Source organism: Uloborus diversus, chromosome 2, assembly GCF_026930045.1.
Source record: "Uloborus diversus isolate 005 chromosome 2, Udiv.v.3.1, whole genome shotgun sequence".
In the NCBI taxonomy this organism is placed as follows: Eukaryota; Metazoa; Arthropoda; class Arachnida; order Araneae; family Uloboridae; genus Uloborus; species Uloborus diversus.
The window spans coordinates 135,888,012-135,912,349 of NC_072732.1; the positions used below are offsets into that span (position 1 = coordinate 135,888,012).

At 33.0% G+C, this 24,338-nt stretch overlaps 1 protein-coding gene across 1 annotated transcript; it reads right to left on the reverse strand.

Annotated features, from left to right (window-relative positions):
* Window positions 1-4,548: 4,548 nt before the first annotated feature.
* On the reverse strand, window positions 4,549-23,235 carry LOC129216556 (ephrin-B2-like). The gene is made up of 6 exons (XM_054850771.1): window positions 23,216-23,235; window positions 15,486-15,651; window positions 13,100-13,268; window positions 8,259-8,363; window positions 5,490-5,783; window positions 4,549-4,700 (listed from the first exon to the last, which is right to left on the reverse strand). Exons 1-6 carry the CDS (start codon window positions 23,233-23,235, stop codon window positions 4,549-4,551), a joined length of 906 nt encoding a protein of 301 aa, XP_054706746.1.
* Between the last annotated feature and the right edge of the window lie 1,103 nt (window positions 23,236-24,338).

A 24,338-nucleotide genomic window follows, 5' to 3' on the forward strand; every position in this document is an offset into this window, starting at 1 on the left:
GTTTAAAAAGTCTAAATACATTCAAAGGCTCAGAAAATTGAGTTAATCTGAGAGCGATGTCTTAAGTATGTCTATTACTGGTGCCGTTACCCTACTGGTGCCCTCTTTGTTGTTTGTTTCTAAACAAAAACATGGGCAAAAAACAATAATGCCTGCCTAAATCTGGGGGTGGAGAGGGATTGAAATTAAACCGTAATTTTTTTTTGAGCAAAGAAATCCAAGTACGACTTAGCATAGAATATTGTTTTGGGATTTTTCATATTGAGCTTAACTTTTCTAACGTGATTTGTGATAAAATATGTAAATTTAAACATTTTGAAAAAAAAAAATAATGAAGTCAGAGGGTTAAATCAAAATTAATCACTAATAATTATTGCTCAAATCTTACCATGGGCAGGTAAAGGACAGTAACTGCATTTTTGTCATCTATTGTACGTTATTGTACAAGATTGCTTATTTGGTTTTCGCTGAAAAAAAAGGGCGAAAAAAAGTTTTAATTCCAACATTTTCCTATCGTTAGCATTGAATCCAAAACGCGTTTCTTAAAAAATCTCGAAAACTTATTTCTGCAGTTATTGCCGTTTACCTGCTCATCGCAAAATAGCTTTTAATTTCCAAAATTGCTCATTTTCCAACTTAAATCCACACTGAAAAAAGGTTATGGGGTACTCCGGTACATAATTGAGTTAACTTCAAGACAAAGCAATTAAGATTATCGACTAACAATAATTCATGATAAAATCTGGAAGTCAATTGATGTAAATTCAATTATTTTCTCATAAATTTAATTAAATCGAAGCCTATTAAATGTGGAATGTTTTGTTGAATACAGTTTATTTTTCTTGTAATAAACTTGGTGTTTACATGAGTTTTTGGAGGGAGTAGTTTACACCAGTAACACAATTTAAAAGCGATCACAATGAAAAAATGGCGAATAAATTAGAGCGAGTTATTAATGCTTATTAATTCTGAATTATTATTAGTTTTGAAACAATAAAATGCATGTAAAGTACAAAAAATGAATCTATTCGCAGCTGAGGGCTTATACTTGTACCTTTATTCGAAAAAGAAAAAATCATGTCACGATTTTCAAAAAGTTCTATTTTTTTCATTGCCTTGGTAATTTTCGGAAAAATACTTGTATAATATGATCGCATAGCTTTTAAACCGTTAAATTTAGACGCTTTGCATTAGTAAGCCACTTAAATGTATATATCTATATATATTCATAATTTATTCATAAAATGAACGCTTGTGTAAATTCATAAATTACTCACAAACATTTGACATCTTTAAATAATGCGTACATACCAACACACTTTACAAAATAAAATTGATGAAAACAAAAACAAAATTCAGACACCAATATACAATTCTCACTCAATCAGTTAAGTGCCCAAGCATTAGTAAGAAAACACCGAATTTCTCACAGTATCTGGGGACACTTTTACATCACGTGACATCACAGTCGGACTGAGGGAAGGAATGGACGATTGAATAAATTTGTATAAAAAGAAATAATACTGTTTTCTTCAGGAAAATGGAGTATATAACCTTACACTTCAATAACCTAGGTTTCTTAGGTTAAATTATTACACAAGACTGCAGTGATTTTGGTCCCAGGGTGTCTATGAACTGATTTTATATGAATTTGGTGCGTTGAACTGAAATAGGATATTAGTTTTTGACTAGAAGATAAGATTTCTAAGACATAACCTTTTAGCACGAGATGGATTTAAGTTAAATCCATAGATCAAATAAAAAACATACTATGGAATTCGTTTTACTATTATATTATACAAATATTTTATCCAAAAAAATAAAAACCGTCACATATCACTTGAAGCAAAAATTGGCAAGCCAAGAACTCAAAAAAATAACTCTTTAAAACGTTGTTACTAAATTTGCCAGATGAGTACTAAATTTAATTCATTTTTCTGAAATTTGCTAGACTTCATTCTGGTAGCTCAGGCAGTTCAAGAGCCTATACTAGGCATAGAAGTGCACAAAATGGAATTAAAACAGCACATTTTGGGTATAACAGTAGCACTGATCTAAAAAATAGAGCTGATAGAGAAAAACTAATTTCATATTACGATTCAGCAACCCAAATGCAGCCAAAATCAGTTCTAAAACTCTAGGCACCAATAAAAATGTTTTTTTTTTTTTTTTTTTTTTTTTGCCCTGTGTTATTAACATTTGAAAGGTAAGCTTTTTGAACTCAACAATGCTTTGGTGTTTACCTTTTTAATTATATACCATGAACTTTATGAAATACAAGGACGCAAATAAAAAATAATTATACATTCAATCCAATTTGTCTTAACTTTATAAGGAATGCATTTCATACGGAAATAAACGGGCTTGAATCAAATTTTCTGAAGTATTGAATGTATCTGACTTTGGGATTACAAAAAGTTTGTGCAAAACACTTTCCTTCACGAAAAATATCGTCTATTGAAACTAATAATCTTTGTTTCAGAAAGTTGGCCCGTTTATGCGAACGGTTAGATATTAATGACGATTTATTGTTAAGCATAGCTCTCCTTTTCAGCTGGCAAAATAAATCATGCAGATTTTTTGTCTACTATGATAATTTAATATGGAAATGACGTACAATGCGAAATGAGAGTTAAACATTTTACAACTAAAACTTCCTAGTAAATTGACGCCTCTGCTCTTTATTTTCCACTGTTAGTATTAGTGAGTGAGAAATTACATTTGTTACACTGTTAAATTCGAAGCTCAAAAGCACTTTTGTAAGGAAATCATGTAACTGTAATTTTATATGAACTGAAAAAAAGATTTTTTTTTCATTGAAAGAAAAAGTGAAAATCTGGGGGAAAACAGCCACCATAGCTAGTCATTGTGACATAAAATTTCAAAACACACGCCTCACCTTTCAAAGGTAAAGCGTGCATTTCGAGGCATTTTAGTACTGTAAAAAAATCGTACGATGCACCAAAAAAAAAAAAAAAAAAAAAAGAGAGAAAAATATGTCAATTAGCTGGCTTCAAAGAATGGTGCAATTAATTTTACAACCTTTTGGTGCAACATACGCAAGTTATAGTGCTTTCTAGAATATGTTACACCAAAATATAGTAAAATTATGCACCTTTGTTTTGTAGCTAGCATAACTGCGCTATTTTTTGATGAAATGTATCGCAAAAAGTTTTACAATGTAATCTGTTTCTGGTTTCTCTGATGAGCTGTCATCAGTAGACGTGCTTATTGATTCTGACGTCATGAGTTGGTGTTTTGAGCAATTGATATTGATCGAAACACCAAATTATGAAGCCACAATATGTAAGCACACTTCTCGATGGCTGGTCGACAAAACTAGAACAAGTTAACCCTTTAAAGACAATGAGTTTTAGAGTATGAGTTTTTTTTATACACAAAACTATTAAATGACAAAGTAAATAACACCTACTTTTTTCACTGTACTAAAGTTTTTTTTCAAAATTGGTTTAATAGATTTTATATAAGTCAATAGGACTTATGCGTCCATATGATCCATTAATGTTACAAAGCAACAACATTTTTTCAAAATTTGGTAAGTTTAATTTTCAACTCAGAAATATTTGAATAATTTTTAATGACATTAATTATTGAAATATTTATGAGTTTCATTTAATATTCAAACAAAAAGTAAGCTTGGAAAAAAAACTGTACCAATACGGTGTTTTCAGTCGATATATTTCATTTGCAAAGTTTTCAAAATAAAATTATCGTGAACTTTTTAAATGAGCTTATTTTGGCTAATATTAAGACTGACTTCGTCTCTATAACATACAAAGAAATTTAATTTCTAACTTTTGAACTTAGACACACGTACCTATATGTATCGCCGCCTCAGAACAACAGTTGAACATCCTACTACTGTTTCTAAGTTTAGATGTCTTACTGCTGCTCTAAGGTGACGATATATACTTCCATGGTTCTTAAAAGGTTAACAGATCTGGGCTTGCGGAGACAACGAATTGTCAATGGAAGTGTCAAACGAAAATCAAATTTTTGAGAGAGTTTAGAAGAAAATTCATGTTACATTGCTGAATCATTTACAAGTCAGTCCGACTGCGATCCAACTCAGAATTCGCCAATGAAAATAAGACGAGAGGTTTGCGACCTCTGATGGCACTTTTAATGTACACAAAAGCACTGAAGAAATGTCCAGACAATTGTTATCTCTTGCTACAGTGATCTGCTTTTACAAGAATAAAAGACTCATTGGAGAAAGTTCTTTCAGCTCTGAATCGTGCATACACAGAGATCAGGAAAAGTCATTTTAATTATCATCTTTTGTACACACACCGGATTTATTTTTGTTTCTGAACGCCTCCAGACGACAACAGCAGGGCATCGTATACACTGACATACACAGACACACATACAACAGCCGAAGTCGCTTTGCACAGTCCAGGACCGAATTCTGGTGCGTCTCTCTCTCTTTCACCCCGGAGGACTTTGCCTAGAGTGCGATTTGGGATTTTTGGTGACTGGTCCACGAATCGCGGATAAATGCAGCTCTTTGTCGCGCGCGGGCATTCACCTGTGCAGCTGTCGCAGCAGCATTTGGTAGAGCTGGCAAATCACGATGCAAAAATAAGCTCCTTGGTGAAGACTCCACCTGTGGGACAGAGAGTTCACCAGTTCATCTTTCTTCGCACGATCCCTCTTCGGGACTTTTTCTTCTTCGGCTGAAACAGGAAAATTGACAATTATTGGTAAAGAAGGTATAAATAAGCTATTTAAGGGGAATGTGTACCCTAAAACTATAAAGAAAAATAAATTTTTCAGTTTTTATATGCTCAATGTGTTCAAAGGAAGAGCTTTCAACCGACACCAAGGTACACCTTAGACATAAGTGTACCTTAGCCCTGTGCTATCTTTAGCTTTACTTTTAGTAATAAGGAAACAAAGCAATAGCTTTCAGGTGACACTTAGGTGCACCTCAGATTTAAGTGTACCTTAGTCCTATACAGTCGAGCTCGCTTATTAGAATATCGGTTAAAATAAATACCCGCTTAATATAATACATTTTCAATGTACCAAACTAATGTTATGTGTTATTTTGATCCCGGTGAACGGAATATCCCGCTTCTTAGAATATTTTTTGTGGCAAAATGGCTACTCCATTAAGCGAGTTGGACTGTACTATCTTTAGCTTTTCTTTTAGTAATAAGGAAACATTACACATGTAGTTTTACATCGACACATTTAGTTGGAAATAGGACCAAGGTAGACCACCAATGGTGTACTTGGTCTTATTTGCTTTTTTTTTTTTTTCAACTTTTGATCATTATGTAATGAAATCGTCAGTTTAAATTTCAAAAATGAAGTGAATATTGTATATAAACGACTACTGAATTGAAGAAAATTATTAAAATAATTTATTTTAGGTATATATGAATTTAACGTATAAAAAGTAAAAGTAGGTCCCAGTTAAACCACCGTCCCCTGTTTTCTTTAACTTTTTAGATCTTTACCTTTATTTCTATCTGTGGGGGGCGATCTGTCCATCTCATCTTCGATGGGTCTTTCGTTTGGCCTCGGGTGCCGTGGAGGTATCCTAGAGGGCACAACAACTGGCACACCCTTAGGGGCAACTGTAGGGTGCGTGGGTATACTTCCCGGGTGGACAGGAAAGTTCCTGTCGTACGGTTTACTTTCCAATGGCCTTGCAGAACTGTTGTTACTGTGGGCACTGGGGCTTGCAGAAGCCGGCACAGACACGTTAACAGTTGACGTCTGCTGGCTGGAGGAGTTTCCTGGATTTGTACCTGAAGAGAAAAAGTTATCCAGCTAAGTTACAACCTAAAAGAGATCGATTACTCAGTTAATGCAAACCGCATAAGTGTAACTATTTATTTTTTTGATCGGTGAGCCCTTTAAGTGAGAGATATTTTTGAACTGTTTATGTTTACAGTTCAATTCTAGTTAATATTGGGCAAGTAATTTATTGTGGACTGCAATTTGCACCACATAAAAGTAAAGAAGTTTGATTTATGCTCGAAGTACTACAACAAGATTGCAGCAGCATTTTTGGCTTTCACGAAAAAAAAAAACCCGCCTTTCAATTTTTTTTATTTGTACAGAAATTTAACAGCGTCATATACAGAGGACTGCATACTAAGTGCCTTGCTTCCGGACACAAACAGGAAAGGTTTACAAAACAGGTCATGGAAAAAAACAGCCAGGGCACTGGCTGAAATCGAACCCACGACCTCGGGCTGCTTAGAAGACGAAGCTTCTAACAAAGAGCCCCACCACCATAAGTAGTGTAGAGTTGATTTAAAGTTTTTTTTACTTTAATTCTTTCGCCCTACCCCAAAAAATATACATTGATTTAAACACATTAATTTGCTTTTGTAATAGGAATGGATAGTCTCCAACGAAATTTCGAGACAAATGCTCACTCCAGCTAATTTACAATTTGTGCATTATTAGCATTCGTTTTCTTGTTGCATCTTAGCAGAAAGAATTGTCAAACGTTATTGATTTCAACATTTTTCACCGATGCTTCTAATTTCCCGCTGTTCTCCCCCCCCTCTTTGTATTGTCTCCTTGTATTGTAAGATGAAAATCATTTTTACTCACAGAAGATATAACTATTGAAACAAAAAGTTCTACTATCCCTCTTATTTTCATGCTAAAAATAATGAAATTGATAAAACGTAAAATAAACAACAATTACGTGATCTTCTTTGTTTTCATTTTAAGACTAGAAAATCGCCCGTCAAGGTATGACGGGTGAAAATTTCTTCTACATTTGAACGAAGCCATTGCTCGTTTGGTAATATTTTGATAGTTGAAATTGTAACCCTAATTCCAGTGGATTAACCCTAAACTCCATTAGGTAGCATTCATTGTTGACCATTTTTTCGTTTCTTCATTCCTCTGAAATGACAGTCTTACCCAGTAAAACAGTTAAGTGATCGAATCGAGTTCCACCTTTTCACAATAAAATCTTTCTCAGCATGTTAAACATTACCAAAACATGTTACCAAACTATTATGCCGTGGCGCGAGTTTCATTGTTGGAACTCGTGGGTTACTTGATCTTTGGCTATTATTTATATGAGGATTCCAGCTGATAATAAAAATGTGACGTTGCATTGGAATTTCGAAGATTTTGAATCATTAAGATTAATTTCCTGAGTTAAGACATTTTGCTGCGTATCGTGTCTTAAAAATAATACTACTTTTGCTCAAAATTGTATCTCATTGATTAGTGGGGCTTATAAGTGCGGAGGCAAATTTTTTTTAGGAAGTTTAATTTTAGACTATCTTGAATGACTGGGCGGGGAGAGGGGGAGGGGAGGTTTCTGATGTTCTCTCGCGTAAATGTTTTGTAATTGTAATTTTAAAAATGCCGTTTTAGTAGAGTTTTGTCAAGGTTTGGGGAATGGAGAGGAGTTTCCAGGGTTGTCCCCGTAATGTTTTTTTTTTTTTTAAATAAAGTGTAATTAATCATAACAATAATAAAAACGAAGAAGTTTGTACTGTCTTTGGTAACATTAGGGCAAGGAAGGCTCTTGCCCCCCCCCCAAAAAAAATCCTAAACTGATGTTTTAAAGACACAAATTAAAGCCATTGTTAGCAAATTCAGAGCAAGGGGTTTGGGGTTCTCTCCCAGAAATTTTTCAAAGTTTAAAAATTCCTTAAACATATTTTAAAACTTCATTTAACATAATCATATATTAATCGTTATTTCATAATCATATATCATCTATTCATAAGGACTTCTCTTTTATTGACTTAAGGAGGAACGAAAGGGTTCGGAGGTTCTCCCAGTATTTTTTTTTTTTTTTTGAACTGAAGAAATTCTAAGAACTCAGTCTTGAATTTCCTTTGAGGACTTCAGAAAAAGATCTCTGAATTCTTTTTTTCTAAATTGGAGTTTTAAAAATGCAGTTTTACGTTATTTAGGGGATTCTCTTCCTGATTTTTTTCCCCTCTAACTGCAGTCTTTATAACGCAAATTTACGTCATCTTTGAATTTAAAGGGAGAAGAAAGTGCGCTCGGTGATTTTCTCCCAGAAAAATTTCAAAATTGAAGTTTTAAAATTGAAACTTTAAACAATATTTGATGACGTTAATGATCGGGTAATCTCACAGAGAATGTTTTGAAATTGAAATCTTAACATTGAGGCAATGTTTGATGATGAAAAAAGTGTGGGGGCGATCGCCAACCCCCCCAATCGCCGCCACTGTCATTGATGAATAAAAGCAATTTTAGAAATAAAAATTACTCACCTTTTCCAGGGCTGCAACATACTTTAAAAATGACTTTCATGTTATGTGTCGCACACCTTCCTCCAACACGCTGATGTAGCCCTTCCATATCACCTGTTGATGTGGCTATAAACAAAAAATATTTAAGATGCTATTAAATTAACTAAGCACATACTATAAGAAATATATTACATACATAAGTATTAATATGAATTTATCGTAACTTAATAATGGTTATGGATAAAAAAATTACTGTTATTTTTGTCCTAACGTTCAACCAAGGGGAAAGCAAATTAAAAGAGAGACAACTTACATGCATAAACCAATGTTATGCATTACCAAACTAACAACTTTATTCTATAAGCACTCATAATTCCATCTTTTTTATCACCAGTATTAATTATCCAGCTTTTAGAATTGCAAAGCACAAGTCTGCGCCATAAATATAAAATATTAATAGATTGCTCATTGAACAATGGTGACTCTAGAAGTGTCAATCCTTAGGAGTCACATGGGTTGGAGTTGCCTGAAAGACATTTTCTCTTCTGCGAGGGTCAAACCAATTACGCGGTCACGCATTAATCGTCAAAGGTACACACGATGATTGGTTGTCATTTATTTCACGACCAGAAAATCGCTCGTCAAGGTATGAGGAATGAAAATCGCTCCTACATTTGAACGAAGTGATCGCCTGTTTGGTATTATTTTGATAGCTGATATTTTATCCCTAACCCCAGTGTATTAACCCTAAACTGCAGTAGATAGCACTTATGACCACTATTTAAAATTTCTTCATTCTTCTAAAATTACAGTCTCACCGGTAAAACAGTTAAACTACCGGATCCAGTTCAGCCTTGTTAAAATAAAGCATTACCAAAAATATTTTAAATTGTCATGCCGTTGCGCGAGTTTCATCACTGGTGACGTCAGGAGCGTTACTCGGTCAGTGAATTCGTTATTACATATACACATATAAATATTAAAAATAACTTTTGTCCAGAGAACCACAATTATCCAACTAAGTTGTTACATCATGTGAATCTCCTACTCATGCGGCACAGAATGAACACTCTATGTTTAACGAAGTGGGCAATGTGCCCTCCTGTTGATTATACCTCAACGATCTGAGTACGATGACATGTGACGACATAGCAGTTATACGTATGCTCAAACGGTTTTGACAAATGGATGCCAAAATGTCGAGAAAAAGCTGTGCTCCTATTTTCCTTTTTTCACATTTTCATAGGTTAAAACCTTCTGCTTTGTTTACCGTATGCATTTTGTTCTATAGCCGTAAATTAATTTTTGTATCATTTCAGAAACTTGAAATTTATAAAGCAAATAGAGCAGTTCATAAGTGGCAGCTTGTAACAAGTTACCAAAGAACCAGCACAACACTTTTATTAAAATGTCAGTAATCCAACGTTATTAAGCACAAAACTTGCAAATGATTGCAGACACGTGTTTCGGTGTTACAAGGAACACCTTTTTCAATGCAAAGAAGTGTGAGCTTTTGGATGAAAAGTCATCCGAGAAAAGCCACACTTCCTTTTTTTCATCCAAAAGCTCACACTTCTTTGCATTGAAAAAGGTGTTCCTTGTAACACCGAAACACGTGTCTGCAATCATTTGCAAGTTTTGTGCTTAATAACGTTGGATTACTGACATTTTAATTTTTCAGCACAAAGGTATTTATTCTTTACAACACTTTTATGTATAAATACAATTGCTATTTTCATTTATTACCAGGCATTTGATTTTCTAACTTCCTCATTTGTTTGAAATAAACTAATTAGCTCCTTAGTGTGAACAAATATTATATGAATTCACTCATAAAATTTAGATGTAAACTGTTTTAAAATCAAAATACATTAAGCTAAAGCCTTTAGATATGAAAAACTTTTCTCATAATATTTAGCTATAAATAGAAATATGTATTTTTCATATAAGGAACTGTAAGAGCAAAATAAATATTCGGCTGCTTCGACATGAAGGGAGTGAAGTGTTTTGCAAACACAGTTTACAATAAAAAGCATAGCGTAAATTCGAAACGGAATAGAAAATTGAAATGCGCATGTGAATGATAAGAAAATTTAGAACCGTTGCTTGATTTAGTTTACTGTTTATATTTTGGTTGGTTTTGCCATGGACAGAAACCAAAATTGCCTGTTTTTAAGCAGTACCTGCGCGAGATACGGAAAATAATAGTACGAATACAAGAGAAATATACTGTTGCATAATACAGACGCAGTGCGGTTTAGTTTTTTGTTTCAATTTTAGACTATTTTGATAACGTAATATCTCTAAAAGTACCGGTTATTTGATATGGGTCAATGTCAAATGTAAAATATCAGGTTAATTGTAATAGTAATAACAATTATTATTAATATAAACTGCAGAGAAAAACTTCAGATAACATAGCAGATCCATTTTTCATTCAAATTTCATAAAACTTCTCAAATCAAAGTTATGAAAAGAAAGCAGGGCACATTACAGACCTGAAATTGATTAATACAATTGCTTGAAAAGCATGTCCTTACCCGTTTAGGGCCATTATGAGACACATCCCCCTAAGTTGAAGTGTTTATTTTACAAATTAAGGAGTATAAACAATTTATAAATAATGTATTTTTTCATGTTACTGAAACATCATAATTTTATATTAGCAGAAAAATGTGATTATTTAATAAATATACTGTTTATTTATTTATTTGAAGACACAGTAATTTTCAATTTTTTGTTTTAGGGCTTCCAGTCCTCTAAACGATTAATACATTTAGAAAAACAGTCAGGGAATGTGGGGCAAAGTGAAATGGTTAAGATCACTTACATTTTCAATATGAAAAAATTGTAATTTTGTTCTAAAATTTACAGTTTACATAAAGAAGAAAAAATATATTTTATAATAAAACGTAAACTGAAACATTATTTTTTATTTTGGGCAGTAACTTTGTCCCTCCAAAAAAGGTGGAAATTTTCATCTTTTTTTCCCCATGAAGCAAAATGACAAATGAAATTTTTTTCCAATGAAATATTTTTGATTTGTTTATTAAAGATATTGTTGATCAAATGAATGAGTAAATAAAAGAATGAATGAATAAGAAGAAAGAAATGGAAAAAATAAACAAATAAAAAATAATTTTTTGAATTAATATACGAGAAAAAATAAATGAGTGATTAAAATTGTGAATGAGTAAGAAAATATGTGAATGAATGAATAAATAAAGGAGTTTTTAAATGAAATGTAAATTAAATAATTAATAAATAAATACGCAAGTGATTTGATAAAGCATTGAGTAAGTAAACGAAATCAGCCATTTCACTTTGCTCCGCATACACTTGAATAACTACAAATTATTTTAAACACAAATAAGCTTCATATTGAACGAATAAATACTGCACCAAATATTTGTAGATCTCAATTAATATTTAAAACGTTAATAACAAGAACTTTATCATTTAATGATAACAATTACAATATGAGTATCAATTTTTGAAAATAGTTTTTATTATCATATTCGTTGATTTTCGACTACACAATGTTACTACATAGTTAAAATATTACCATATAGGTGACGCTAAAAGCGGAGTGAATATTTCAACATTTCATTTTTCCCCACATTCCCTTACTTAAATTATTTTACAGTTATGCTACAGAAAGATTTCTCTTGTAATTCGAATACGTGATATTAAGCTTGAGAGTGTTTTTTTATGGTTCTAGTAAAAGACCTTCCATCAGGATGTATATGTTCCTTTAAAGGTCAAAGGGTTAAATCGGTTTCATGCAAGAAATGTTATCGATATTGCATGACAGCACTCTGCACACGTTGGAGCAAAACACAGCAACTTATGCATATGTGCTCTGTGTATAGAAATTAAGTGGAAAGGGGCGAATGATCTTTTTTAAACTGATTTCTCGGGAAACATAAGCGAAATATTCCAAAAGCAGAAGTTGGTGCAAGAAAACAAATAGGAACATTTTAATTTTAACCCCAACTAATTTTAGATTTTTAAAACTGAATGAATAGTTTATAATTGGTAATGAAATGCGTTTTTCAATAAAATTGTTATCACTAATGATATCGGCGTTGTGAACGCCAACGGAGTTGTAAATAAAAACTATACTCAATTTTGATGACAAAATCACTTATTTTAAAGTTTCTTTACAAAAGTTTAAAAAAAAAACAGTAAAGAAGTATATTGTGGAAAAAGTTGCTTTTCTTTAACAACGGCTAGCTCCAAAATAATTATAAAATCCATGTGATATAAAACAAATTCTTGGTTTGGCTATCATAGTAAAGTCAAATTAATACACCTTTTCTTCTTCTTTTTTTTCTCTAGTAAAGTTCAACTAGTATTAGTGCCAACAATGAATTTATTAAAACATTACTTTGAATAATTTAACTATTCTAACTATTATGTTAGTAGTTTTAAGAATTTTTTAATCACTATTTTAAATATTACTTTTAGTTATAATAATTGTTAAATTCTTACTAATCATTATTAATGAACTCTTCTATTACTAAAAAGTTTTCCATTATTAATAAGTCTTTTATTTTTAGTTGCATGAATTACTTTATTCTTACCAACAAAAACTATTTAATTATATCTATGAAGGTTAATTAACTCTAGTGCGAGCAAAATTTTTTATTTAATCAGTGTTATTGCAAAGAATTTTTTCAGGTGTCTTTTTTAAATAGCACTACTGACTTTTTTAAGGCATTTTATTGGTGTTAACAAAATGGATTTTTTTCGACACTTTTTCTAGTCTTGTTCTCTGTTACACAAAAGAAAATCGATGCAAACCAAAATATCGTGCCTATAATTACACTGCAAATAAAATAATCCTGAAATATACTTACAGACAAAGTAGTAGTCGTTACCGGGCAAAAATTCCAGCCCGCCGGGCTGCGGTGTGAAAGATCTAAAAGTGATAGTGAAGTACATAAGCTGATTTGGTTTATCACAGACCGCAATGATCCGAGGATTAGGGTTCGTAATCCGACACGAGTCGTATTCCTCTTTAGAAACCTGGCAACAGAAAACAGAAACCAATTTCAGATTCGACATGACAAAGAGCTTAAAAAGCAAAATGACTTGAAAAATAGAATATTATTGTGGTGGTATGCTGTTTCGAAGTATAGAGTATTGGTCTGCTTTTGATGGCTGTTCTAATATTACGAATGCATGAAACCTTACGTTAGAATAAAATACATAGAATTAGTTGCAAAAATGCTAATATAGTTAGTGGTTAACAAATACGAAAGAACTAACTTATAAAGTCAAATAGTTTCCTCAAAATCTTGGTTATTCGCACCCCCTCTCCTCACACGCACTGTAAAATATTTTGTAATATTATTGTGCGGTGCATATTGAGTGAGGATAAGGCAGAAAACTTTCCAACAGTTCAAGTGTTTATTAATTCACTGTTTAAAATAAATTGATGGAGAATCCAACATGACGCTATATGGAATTCTATTCAAAAATAACTTTCCAAAATACTTCTTCTTATAGTTTCAACCATCCCCCATTGCTATTCTAGTAAATATAAAATATAAAGAAAAAAGAACTTCTACATAACAATCGTCTACCCACTCTAATACAATTTTAACGAAAGATAATCATTAAATAAAAATATTTCGGGATTGTCAGCGCGCTTTGACATACTAGAGAGATCTTTTTTTAAGGATTGTAAATTTAGCAATAGTGCTTTCATCTCAGCGGCTTTTTATAGAAATCAATTTTATAAATTCGAAAGTTAAGTTGGGGCCACCTTTTTGTTGATAAAGCGTAGTAGGTGTGTTGCGCAAAAGAACAAAAGAAGGTGATAATTTGCTAGCGACAAAGGATGATGCATAATTTTTATTAAATTTAGGTGCAACACGCGTAACTACTCGACAAAGCCTGCTGCACCAAAATATAATAAAATTAATTCACCATCATTTATAGACAGTAAATTAGCACTAAATTTTGTTGCAACATACGACATTTTTTTAGTGAAAAAAAAAACTGTCTACATAAAGCATTCCCCCACTCTCCCGAAAATGCGACACAATAAATATTAAATATTCGAATATTTAAATAGAAAGTAATTGAAGCAATTATTAATAAAAATTAAATAAACAATTTCTGATAATCAGGTAAATTTAGAACGTTAATTACTCCAAAATATAATTATAAATCAGGAATGAATGCTTGAAAATAATCGTAAGCAAAAGTAGAAATGTATGAATCTTCAATATCATTTATTTTGTTTCTGAAGTCCTGGTTGTTTTTACCTAGGATATGATAGCCACAGTTTAAGGGATATAATTTCCCCTTTGTAGCGCTTTAATAGGATTAAATTACTCGTCAAAAAATTTTCAGTTTTCAGTTTCAAGAAATCGTTGGAATTAGACTTGGATCACTATTGTCTTATGCACTCGAATTCAATAATAAAACTTTAATTCCAAATAAAATTTCAATTCAAATTTTGTTATATATGTATTTTCTCTAAGTAATTGTCAAATGCACTTATGATGATTCTACATTAGTAGTTATTGGAATATATTTCTATTTCATCAAATAAATATTGTTCTTATTTGACAATGCTTATTTTAATTATTCAACACAAAACGAACTCTTCTTTTAAGTAAAAAATAATTTTTGTAAGTTTCTAAGATAGTTTTTATAAGGGAAAAAAAAAGATTCCTGGTCACAAGCAACGTAAAAAAGAGGGACCTTTAAAACAAAAATCTATAAAGTTCATTGCTCAAATGTGGCTTTAAATAAGTTATTCTTCAGCGAATTTACTATGAAAACGCAGATGACCTTTCGTGTCTCGTAAAATTAATAATAATAACAATAATTTTTACAATAGCTGTAATAACAAAAACTTATAGCAAGAGTGTTTTCTTGACATCGTGTACTTATAAAAAACAGTATATATATCGTTCAGTTGGAAGAAGAGTGCCACAACCCGGAGAAATGAAATTTTACAAGAGAAGAGTTTGAAGTTTAACGCTTGAAATTTACTGTAAGAAAGGAAAATTTACTGTGTTCTCCCGTGGTTAATATTAGAACAAAAAATCTGTCATTATTTTCCAAAGAAGATAACTTCATTTGATGCATTTTAAGCGAAAAAGAAAAAGAAAATTAAAAATTTCTTATTGTGGCACTATTTTTCCAAACGAGCGAAATACATTGAGCTTATGCGTATTTAAAAGTTGTTATTGATATCGACAAGTCATACATTTTTAAAGAACTTACATTATAAATGATGTATCGTTCTGAATCCTCTTCCTCTTCTTCTTCGGATTTAGTTCCTTGGTTCGAGTGAGGGTAGACGGGACAGATGATGTTGACTTGGTCGTACTCAAATGGAAGATTATTCTTGTTTACGTCAATAATGTGATCTGTGTTGTCGATCCGAAATCTGAAAGAAGTAAAATCAATTGAAAAAAAATGTTTTTATTAAACATTTGTACAATAATCGCAATTAAAGTAGAAGAATTTTTTCTTAAATATTGGTCTGAGAACAGTGCAACAGAAAAAAAGAATAACCATCAGGTTTCAAAAAAGAAAGAAAGGATTCCATGAAGTTTTTTGCACATACAGGTACACACTAATATAGTACTATTTGAAACATATGTGTATAAAAATCCATAGTGTTTGTAACTTAAATGGCCAGAAATATTGCGCAGAAGCAATGAATGCCCACACCAATGTTATTATGAAAAAAAATCATAACATCAGAACTGAAAGATTTATGTGATCTGAAAAAGTCTATGTGATACTATACATTAAAGATTAAAGTTTTAAAAGTTTTTTTCAAATAGTCCGAAAAATGATAAATGTCGACATTCAACAGTGAAAACCAACATTCATATACGAAAAACATCGGTAAAAGACCGAATATTTCTTGTGAATTACCGGTGAAATTCGACATTCTCCTATTCCAGTCTTTCAGGGTAACGCATTGACATTGATTTTTGTGACGGAAGAAACAAAAAAAAAAAAAAAAAAAAAAAACAGAACGTACGTATGTTTATTCTTTTATAAAGCTCATTCTTCTGTCTAAGACTTGTAAAATTAAAGCTTTTGTATGAACGAAAGTTTTCTTTCCTTAACAATGCATATTAAACTTCACGGAGAAGCATCCTTTCTAATTGAAAAAGAAAAAAAACCCATATCACGGAAATTGTATCCTAAGAATACTTTCGAACAAAAACATTGCTCTAATAAGAAACCTTTCCGCAAACCTTAGAAAATTGGAAAACAACAAAGTGTATTGACGAATGATTATTTTCCCGGTTGGAACATTTTTTACCAGGCGGTCATTTGAATAAAAATTCTGAAAACGAATTGTTTTTTTTTTCATTTTTAAATACTTTTCCAGCGGTTCCTACTAATTAGCTAAAATATCCTCATATTTCTAACAAAGCACGTTTCCAGTTTTTTTCCTTCAAAAATCTTGGCTCATTATTTCGACATAATTAGGAAGTCCCAAAAGCTTCACCTTTCTCTGTCTTCCCAATCAGATAGCATATATAAAGTCACCCGCCAAAAAGCAGATTACGTGGACCCAATGCTCCGCTCCCCTTACACATGTACTCGTTATTTTTACCTTTCTTTCCACTGAGCTCCTTTTTATTACCACGAGTCTCCTAATTATTATTGCGATGATTATTATTGTTATTATTATTATCGACGAGGCATGTCTGGTCAGATTCCCAGAGCGGCTTAAAGATTATTTCCCGTTTGTAATTATGGTCTGCGCCACCCGCCCCGCTGCTAAGTCTTCTTTTGGTTCATCAACGGGGTTCGTTTTAAGGGGCGTTTAATGGGTCTGGCGAAGAGGGAATGCAAAATGCGAAGCGAAATCCGAGCTAACGAGGAAAAAAGGGACCGACCGATTAATTAAAATCTTTAAAAGTCCGCCTTTATGATTAGTAGAGTCTGCGGGATGGAAAGTTCAGCGACTTTGTCTGGACAGAATTACAAAGAAAAACAATCAGGTGGATAAAAACAAGAAGGGGAACGATAAACGTTAAACGACTTTTAAAAATTCGTATTTTTGAAGGCATGCTTATTTTAACTAAGATATCAAAGACAGCACAAAGTGATATGTAAGGTAAGGTGGAATAAACGTAAATGGCACAAGTTTTATTTTTCTTGCCATTTTTTATTTAAGGTGATTGTGTAAAAACAAAATGGTGTTAACATTTATCTTGAATTTAGGTTTTGCAAAATCCAAACAGATATTGGCGAGAATTAAATGTATCGTTAAACTATCGTCTGCGTGAACGATTTGCGGAACAGACGGATAGCGATGCCACCTTAGACAACAAGACAGACAAATATTTAAAAAAAAATGTTTTGTACAGACAGTGATCTTGAATGTATTTAGTCATGGAACTCATTCTTGATGTTTTTCCTGATTACAGAAGTGTTTTTTTTTTTTTTTTTTTGTGTGTGTGTGTGTGTTTATATTAAAGCAATGTTGCACAAATGAAACAGTCCTCACGTTTTCTTTGAATTTACATTTACAACACATTAACAGATATTGTCGAGAGTTAAATTGATCAAGTGTCTTTCTTCTGCGAGAATGATTTATAGATGACATTCAAGGTCATTTGGAAACGAATAAGGAAAAGTTTTGTTTAAAACACGGATAATTCTTGAATGCATTTTGCTCGACCCCTGATTTGAAAAGTAATAATATTTTTCAGCAATATATTTTCAATCATTGTCATGCTTGTAATTGTTGGGTTTTTGTTACTATGCAAACAGCTTTTTATGACTTTCGTTACTATGTACTAAAAAAGCAAGATTTCAGGACTTAATAATAACAAAAAGTGCACATATAGAAAATGTTCGCACTTTGCATTCTTCAGACACTACACATATAGACTGGTCTCCAATTAAAAGATAGCTCAAAAAGCTACAGGTTTTCTGGTAAAGTTGGACAGCCATTTCAAAGAACCTGTTTTTTTGAAGCGATCCTTTTAAGATGATTATCATTAATATTTATGTTACAGTAAATAAAATAGGTGCCCTAACAGAATGAAATGTTGTAAAGTTGCGAAAATTTAATATTTATCAAAGCATTTTTGCAAGATTAAATGTGAGAACTGCTATCCTGTAAACTTAAATTACACAGCATTTCTAGAAAATAATAGTTTAACTGAGAATAAAGACACATGCTACATTAAAGCAGCACATAAAAGCAACAAAGCAGGTACTGAGCGAATCTATTTACCGGAGTCACAATGTTATCTTTGACAGGGACCGAACCTCTAAAGAAAGAGTAATATCACCACACATTGATAATAATATAATAGCAATAATTCTGAGGCCAAGGACATCCCTAATCTTTCGAAACCCACAAAAGAGTCCGGCAGCAATGCTGAGGGGTGGGGGAGGATACCATGTATCTTCCATGGGTACTACCAGGGACAGAGTCCGGGCGATATCTTCATTTACTCCTGGCGACCTGGTACAATCTCAGAACCGCTCAATCTTCGTCATGGCATTTTCTGGTGGTTATTCCCCGAAGGGGGGAGGGGTTGTCCAGAGATAGATCACCCTCGGGAGAGCGGTTAGGGATGTTCGAACCGAACGACCTCCAGGAACATCGGTCTTCCTCCGTCAAACCGTTATCTCGTGGTTTGGGTCCGCTGTATTCCATACACCCCAATGTGGTGCCGCCTTCGGGCTAACAGATCTTCGAACCAGATGTGACCCACAGGAATTGAGTAGAGACAGAGCAGCCATCGAAAGAGCCGGACTGAGGTATTCATTGGCGTGTCTTACCTTTTTTTTTTCTCTCCGACCTCTTTCCGACGTAATGAATAGAGATTTTCGTTTTTTGGTTGATACACTCTCAGATAAGAGCGTAAAAGAAAGAAGATGCAATTTAAAGGGAAGAGATGTTTCTTTTCAACTCCATGTATTAATAGAGTGAAAGTACGGTGACGGCAATACATGAGTATAGATGTATTCTTCTGAATTACGTTTTTTTTTGTTGAAATGTATCGATTTTTGACGTTAATGAATTTGGAAATACGACTTACACGCAACTATACAGTTTAATCTTCAAATAAAAAACTCCACGCACAGTTAAACACGAGGCTAAGATTCAATTCAATAAAGTTCAATAAAATATTCTTTTTCGACTTATAAGCGATATTTTGTAAGTTATGGTTAGGTTGTAAATTAGAAACTAGTTATAACTGCGATCTTTTACTAATATGAAAGTACTATGTGTATTATTTCTTGTTACAAAAGATCTTTTTTTTTTCAATATTTTTCTGACATACAATATATTTTTCTATGAATTTTTAAAAATGGCGCTGATTAATGTTTTTTTTTTCGTTTTGAAAGTGATGAAGAAGCTGAATGCTATTTTGAGCAGTGTATTTTCGCTTTAATTTATTTTAACAATGAGGTACACAGTGCTGTATTTTCTTAAAGTGATTAATATCCTTCGAACATATTTTCCGAAAAGGGCAAAATTGTCAATATTTTCAACGGCAGAACAAAAATTTGCTTTACATAAATATTTCGTTATAAGTTTATAAAAAGTAATTTGTGTTTTACAGGGAGACACGAAACTGAGCTAGATTTCTTTTAAAATGGTAAACTTTAACAAAACTAAGTAAAAATAAATGGAATCCCATCATTATCATCATTTGAAATACTTAAAAAAATCGATACATAAAGATTGCGTTTTCCTAACTTTGAAGAAAGAAAAATCAGAATAAGAGGCAAACGGAAAATATTTAACATACAAATGTACATTTTGGTCCGCTACATTTTATAAATATGCAATCTTTCTTTCAACTCGTTCATTCTTCATTCCTACAGCCCTCGTCAAAATGCATATGTATGCATTTATTCATAGTACACATACATACACTTTGTTTACACATTTGGAAACTGAAAAATCTATCAACTTTCATCCCGGACAAACATTTGCCGGAAACACGAGATTCTTACGATTCCGGAAAAATATTTATGGGCCCATGCCCCAGGCCTATACATATTGAGAGGCATTTGCACGTAAAGCAATTCGTTAAAATTTATGAAGTAAACAAAATTTTATTCAGTTAAGTTTTTGTTTGGTTCTGCTCCCCGCATCCACCAACGGTTGTAAAAATGGTTTCATCCACATTTCTCTTTTCTTTTCTTACTCGGATGTATGTGTTTGTTCGATGTGGAATGCGAGCGAAAGTGAAGGAAGTTCAGAGTTTGCATTGAGGTAGGAGAAATTGTGGTTGGTTTTAAAAATAAAATTACGTAGTATTTAATAATCAACACTATACCGCCGTGGACTGGTAAAAGGCAGTAACTGCAGGCAGTTTTATTTTTCATAGTTTTGTCATCTGTTGTACAGCTTTAGTGTGCAAGCTTGCTTATTTGGTTCCCGCTTAAAAAAATAAAAAATAAAAACCCTCTCAACTTTTCAAAATTAATTTGAATTCTGAAATTTTGAATTCAAAGACAAGACCCCACTCATTAGTTACTGTCCCATTCGCTTGGTTCTAGAAGCGGTTCCTGTCCCTGCGCTTGGGCGGTTACGTGTGCATAGTTGTGTATGTGAAGACTTGTGTGTGTGCGTAGACCTGTGTGTATGCACGTTGACGTGTGTGTATGTGTGTAAAGGCGTGTATGTGGATGTGTGTGAGTGTGTATGAGCGTGCGTGTGTGTAGGACATGGACGCCACCGACCAGGAGCAGCGGCTACCGGGAGGAGTCGCGCCTGAGGAGGAAGGTGGGGTTGAAAAAGGAACCAAACATCAAGGACGGTCAAATAAAAACAATTAGCAATCGTGATTGCTCAAAAAAAAAAAAAAAACTAATTTGAATTCTGAAACTTTGAATTCAAATTATGTTTTTCGCAATCACGAGTTGCGACAAGACCCTACTCATTAGAGTTATTGTTTCTAGAAATGGCTCCCCCCCAAGCATGTCCCTCCTCCTGGGTGGTTATGTGTGTATAGTTGTGTGTGTGCAGGCTTTAGTGTGTGCACGTAGGCCTGTGTATGTGTGTAAAGGCGCTCACGCGTTGGCGAGTGTGTATGAGCATGCGTGTAAAGGACATGGACGCCACCACCCAGCAGAAGTGGATTCCGGGGGACAGTGCTCAGGAACAGAGCAGCCGTGCCGCCGCCGCGCCGGTGGGCGGTGGTGCTGCTGGTCCAAGCTGAAAAATAATCCCAACGTCAAGGACTGTCAAATGAGAACAATAAGCAATCGTGATTGCTCAAAAAATTTAATTCCAACATTCCCCTTCAGCTATCTTGGAAACCCATTTTTGCAGGTACTAACTGCCCACGGCAGTATTCATGTATAACATAACGTCACTATTGAGACTCTAGTTCTGTTTCTTTTGAATTAAATTATTTACTTCACTAAATACAGATACATTAATATCGTATAACTCATTATGTAACGTACGCGTTGTACCTTCTCAATCTTAGAACGTAAGCTTAATATTATTTCTTATCTGTTGCCATAGTCACTTAATATAAAATTAGAAACTAAGCTCAGAAGAGTTAATTTAAATGGAGTGACAACATATCAAGAAGAGTTAAGACATAAGTGGAGTCACAACAGTTACATAATAGGGTAATCAAATTTAATTTTCCTAGCTTTAATTAAAAACACCAAATGCAGTTTTATTTTAGTTAACTTATAATTACCAATGTTTATAGGGATATGTAGAAATAATTTTATTATGATATTTAGAAATACATATGAAGCAGTGAGAAGCAAAGGAATGTAAGTGGACATTTTCAAGTTTTGAGTACAACGCGTATAAAGATTACGTCCTAGGTAGGCTTTCATTGAATTTGTTTTCTAAATCGTGCTATACAGCAGCACCTACCAGGGCTACCAGTACTATCACTTGCCTCAAGACAGAGGAAGGGTTCACCTACCATGTGTACTGGTTATCTCCAAATTTTAGATTTTGCCACTTGCATCCCTTTGCTTCTCACTACCTCAATATTTTGAATACTCTACTTCCTAGAGTTAATTTTAGCACAAAACAATCAAGTAAAAAAGGGTAAGTTTTTCAGAATAGAAACAAAAATGAAATCATTTATCGAAGATTTTCATTCACTTTTTGCTTTTTCAGGACACATATGTATTTCAATTAATAAAAAGACGCTAACATGCTAGCAGTGTAAAACCGAAAATCATTATAAAAATCATCCGCAGTGCCGTGAAAACATCTTGCTGGCAGTTGAAATCCCTTTTTCCCTTCAGACCTCTCGAAACTGTACATCGCGCTTTGCGGCGAATGTCTGCTTAATGCAGAGAAGCCATGCAACTGCTACGCATTCAATTTCTCTATACAGTATATGCGATGCTGAGAATGGATTTCCATGCATTTGCTACTATAGATTTCGTAAGAATTTTAGTATGAAGTGTGGGAGTTTTCTCCGTATTAACTATTGCAGATTGGAGGAACATTTTAGGATTGAAGATTTTCTTCGATTTAGCGATTGTACGTAAATTTGATGGAAATTTCAGAATTGCATATTTGACTTTTCTTTGTATAAGGTGTTATAGATCTGACGAAGATTTAAATACTGTTGATATAATTTAATCTTAATAATTGTGCATTTCTCGGTAGTTTTAAAGTTGAATTTTCAGTTTTCCCCTGTCTGAGGACAATAATTTTAATACATGAGTTAGTTTTAAATTATTGTAGTCTTAAAAGCTTTCTATAGTAATGACGACAAAGTTAGGAAAACTATTGATAAAGAAGCAATGAAAATTCATTTTTCTTTAAATTTCTTTTAGACAATAAACACTTTTGGCTTACAAAAATGGGATTCGCCCCCCCCCCTCTTTTTTAAAAATTTCCATTGGTGATAAGTGAAAAAAAAAAGAAAAGATATAAACAAAATATTTTATTAGTGAAAAAATGATAAAATTATTTTTTCATAACACTCAATGCTATGCAGATATTTTTCCGTTATGGGTACCTTACTTGGCTTGCCGACATATTTACTTTTAACCTTGGCGAAAATAAAAAACAACGTTCACGTCGTCATCATGCTCTCCCACTTTTTGAATTTTGCATTTTAATGGTGTTTTTCAGTTTATTAATGATTAACTATAGTATTTATTTGGCACGAAATATAGTGAATCATTAATAACCAGAAGGGGGGGGGAGCAATCACTATATTTACTTTCGTAGTAAAGATTTTTGTATTTTGCATTTTAATGGAGTTTGTAATGCTTTTTTTTCGTCGCCGAATTATTTTAATAGAGATTTTCATGTGTTTCAATGGTTTTTGATTTCGGGTTTTAAATGGCTTAATTTATCAAACAACAAATTATTTTTCATTTTAACGAAATTTTTAGTTTTCCTTAAGGACTTGCATTCTTTAAAAATCCATTAACTACCCAAAAAAAAAAAACAATATTGTATGGTATCACCAAACAAGTATCTTTCATGCAATTCTTACCAAAGGAGAGACAATACATACAATGAGAAACAATCGCTAGGATTGAAAAAGCGCCAAAGTACTAAAATGGATAGCTACAGTCTTTTGCGGAAATTACCGTCAACATAATTGGGTAGATATTTCAATTTTAAAACATTCATGTTGAAATTAGTTATGTATGCCCACTCACAAATATTCTCACAATTTTGAAAGTTTTCAATGAATTTTGAGAAACGAAAATTTTATGAAACGTTAGACAATTCAAACGGCTAACTCCTCCTTTGACTTCTCTTTCGGATACTGATTTCAGGACTTTAAAAATTCATGCAAACGAGAGAGAGATTCTTCAAATAACTCCAAACATTTATTCAAAGCATACTCGATTAGAAGTGCTCAAAACCGGTTTTATCCGTCCCCGAGAAGAGAGAAGTGAATGACTGGAGATGGGAAGCAGAATCATCTAATAACAGTGGCGTCAATCCAATTTAAAGGAGTAATTGAATTTCAAGGTATGCATCGCTCGTATTACGTATGCTCTTAGCTACAGTTACAGGTGGTCGGTCACTCGCAGTGGGCGGGGGACTGTATTCGATTTGTTGGGTAGTGCCCTGGGAAAAGGGGGTTAGGTTTTGAAAATTTGCTAACTCGTGGGGCCCAA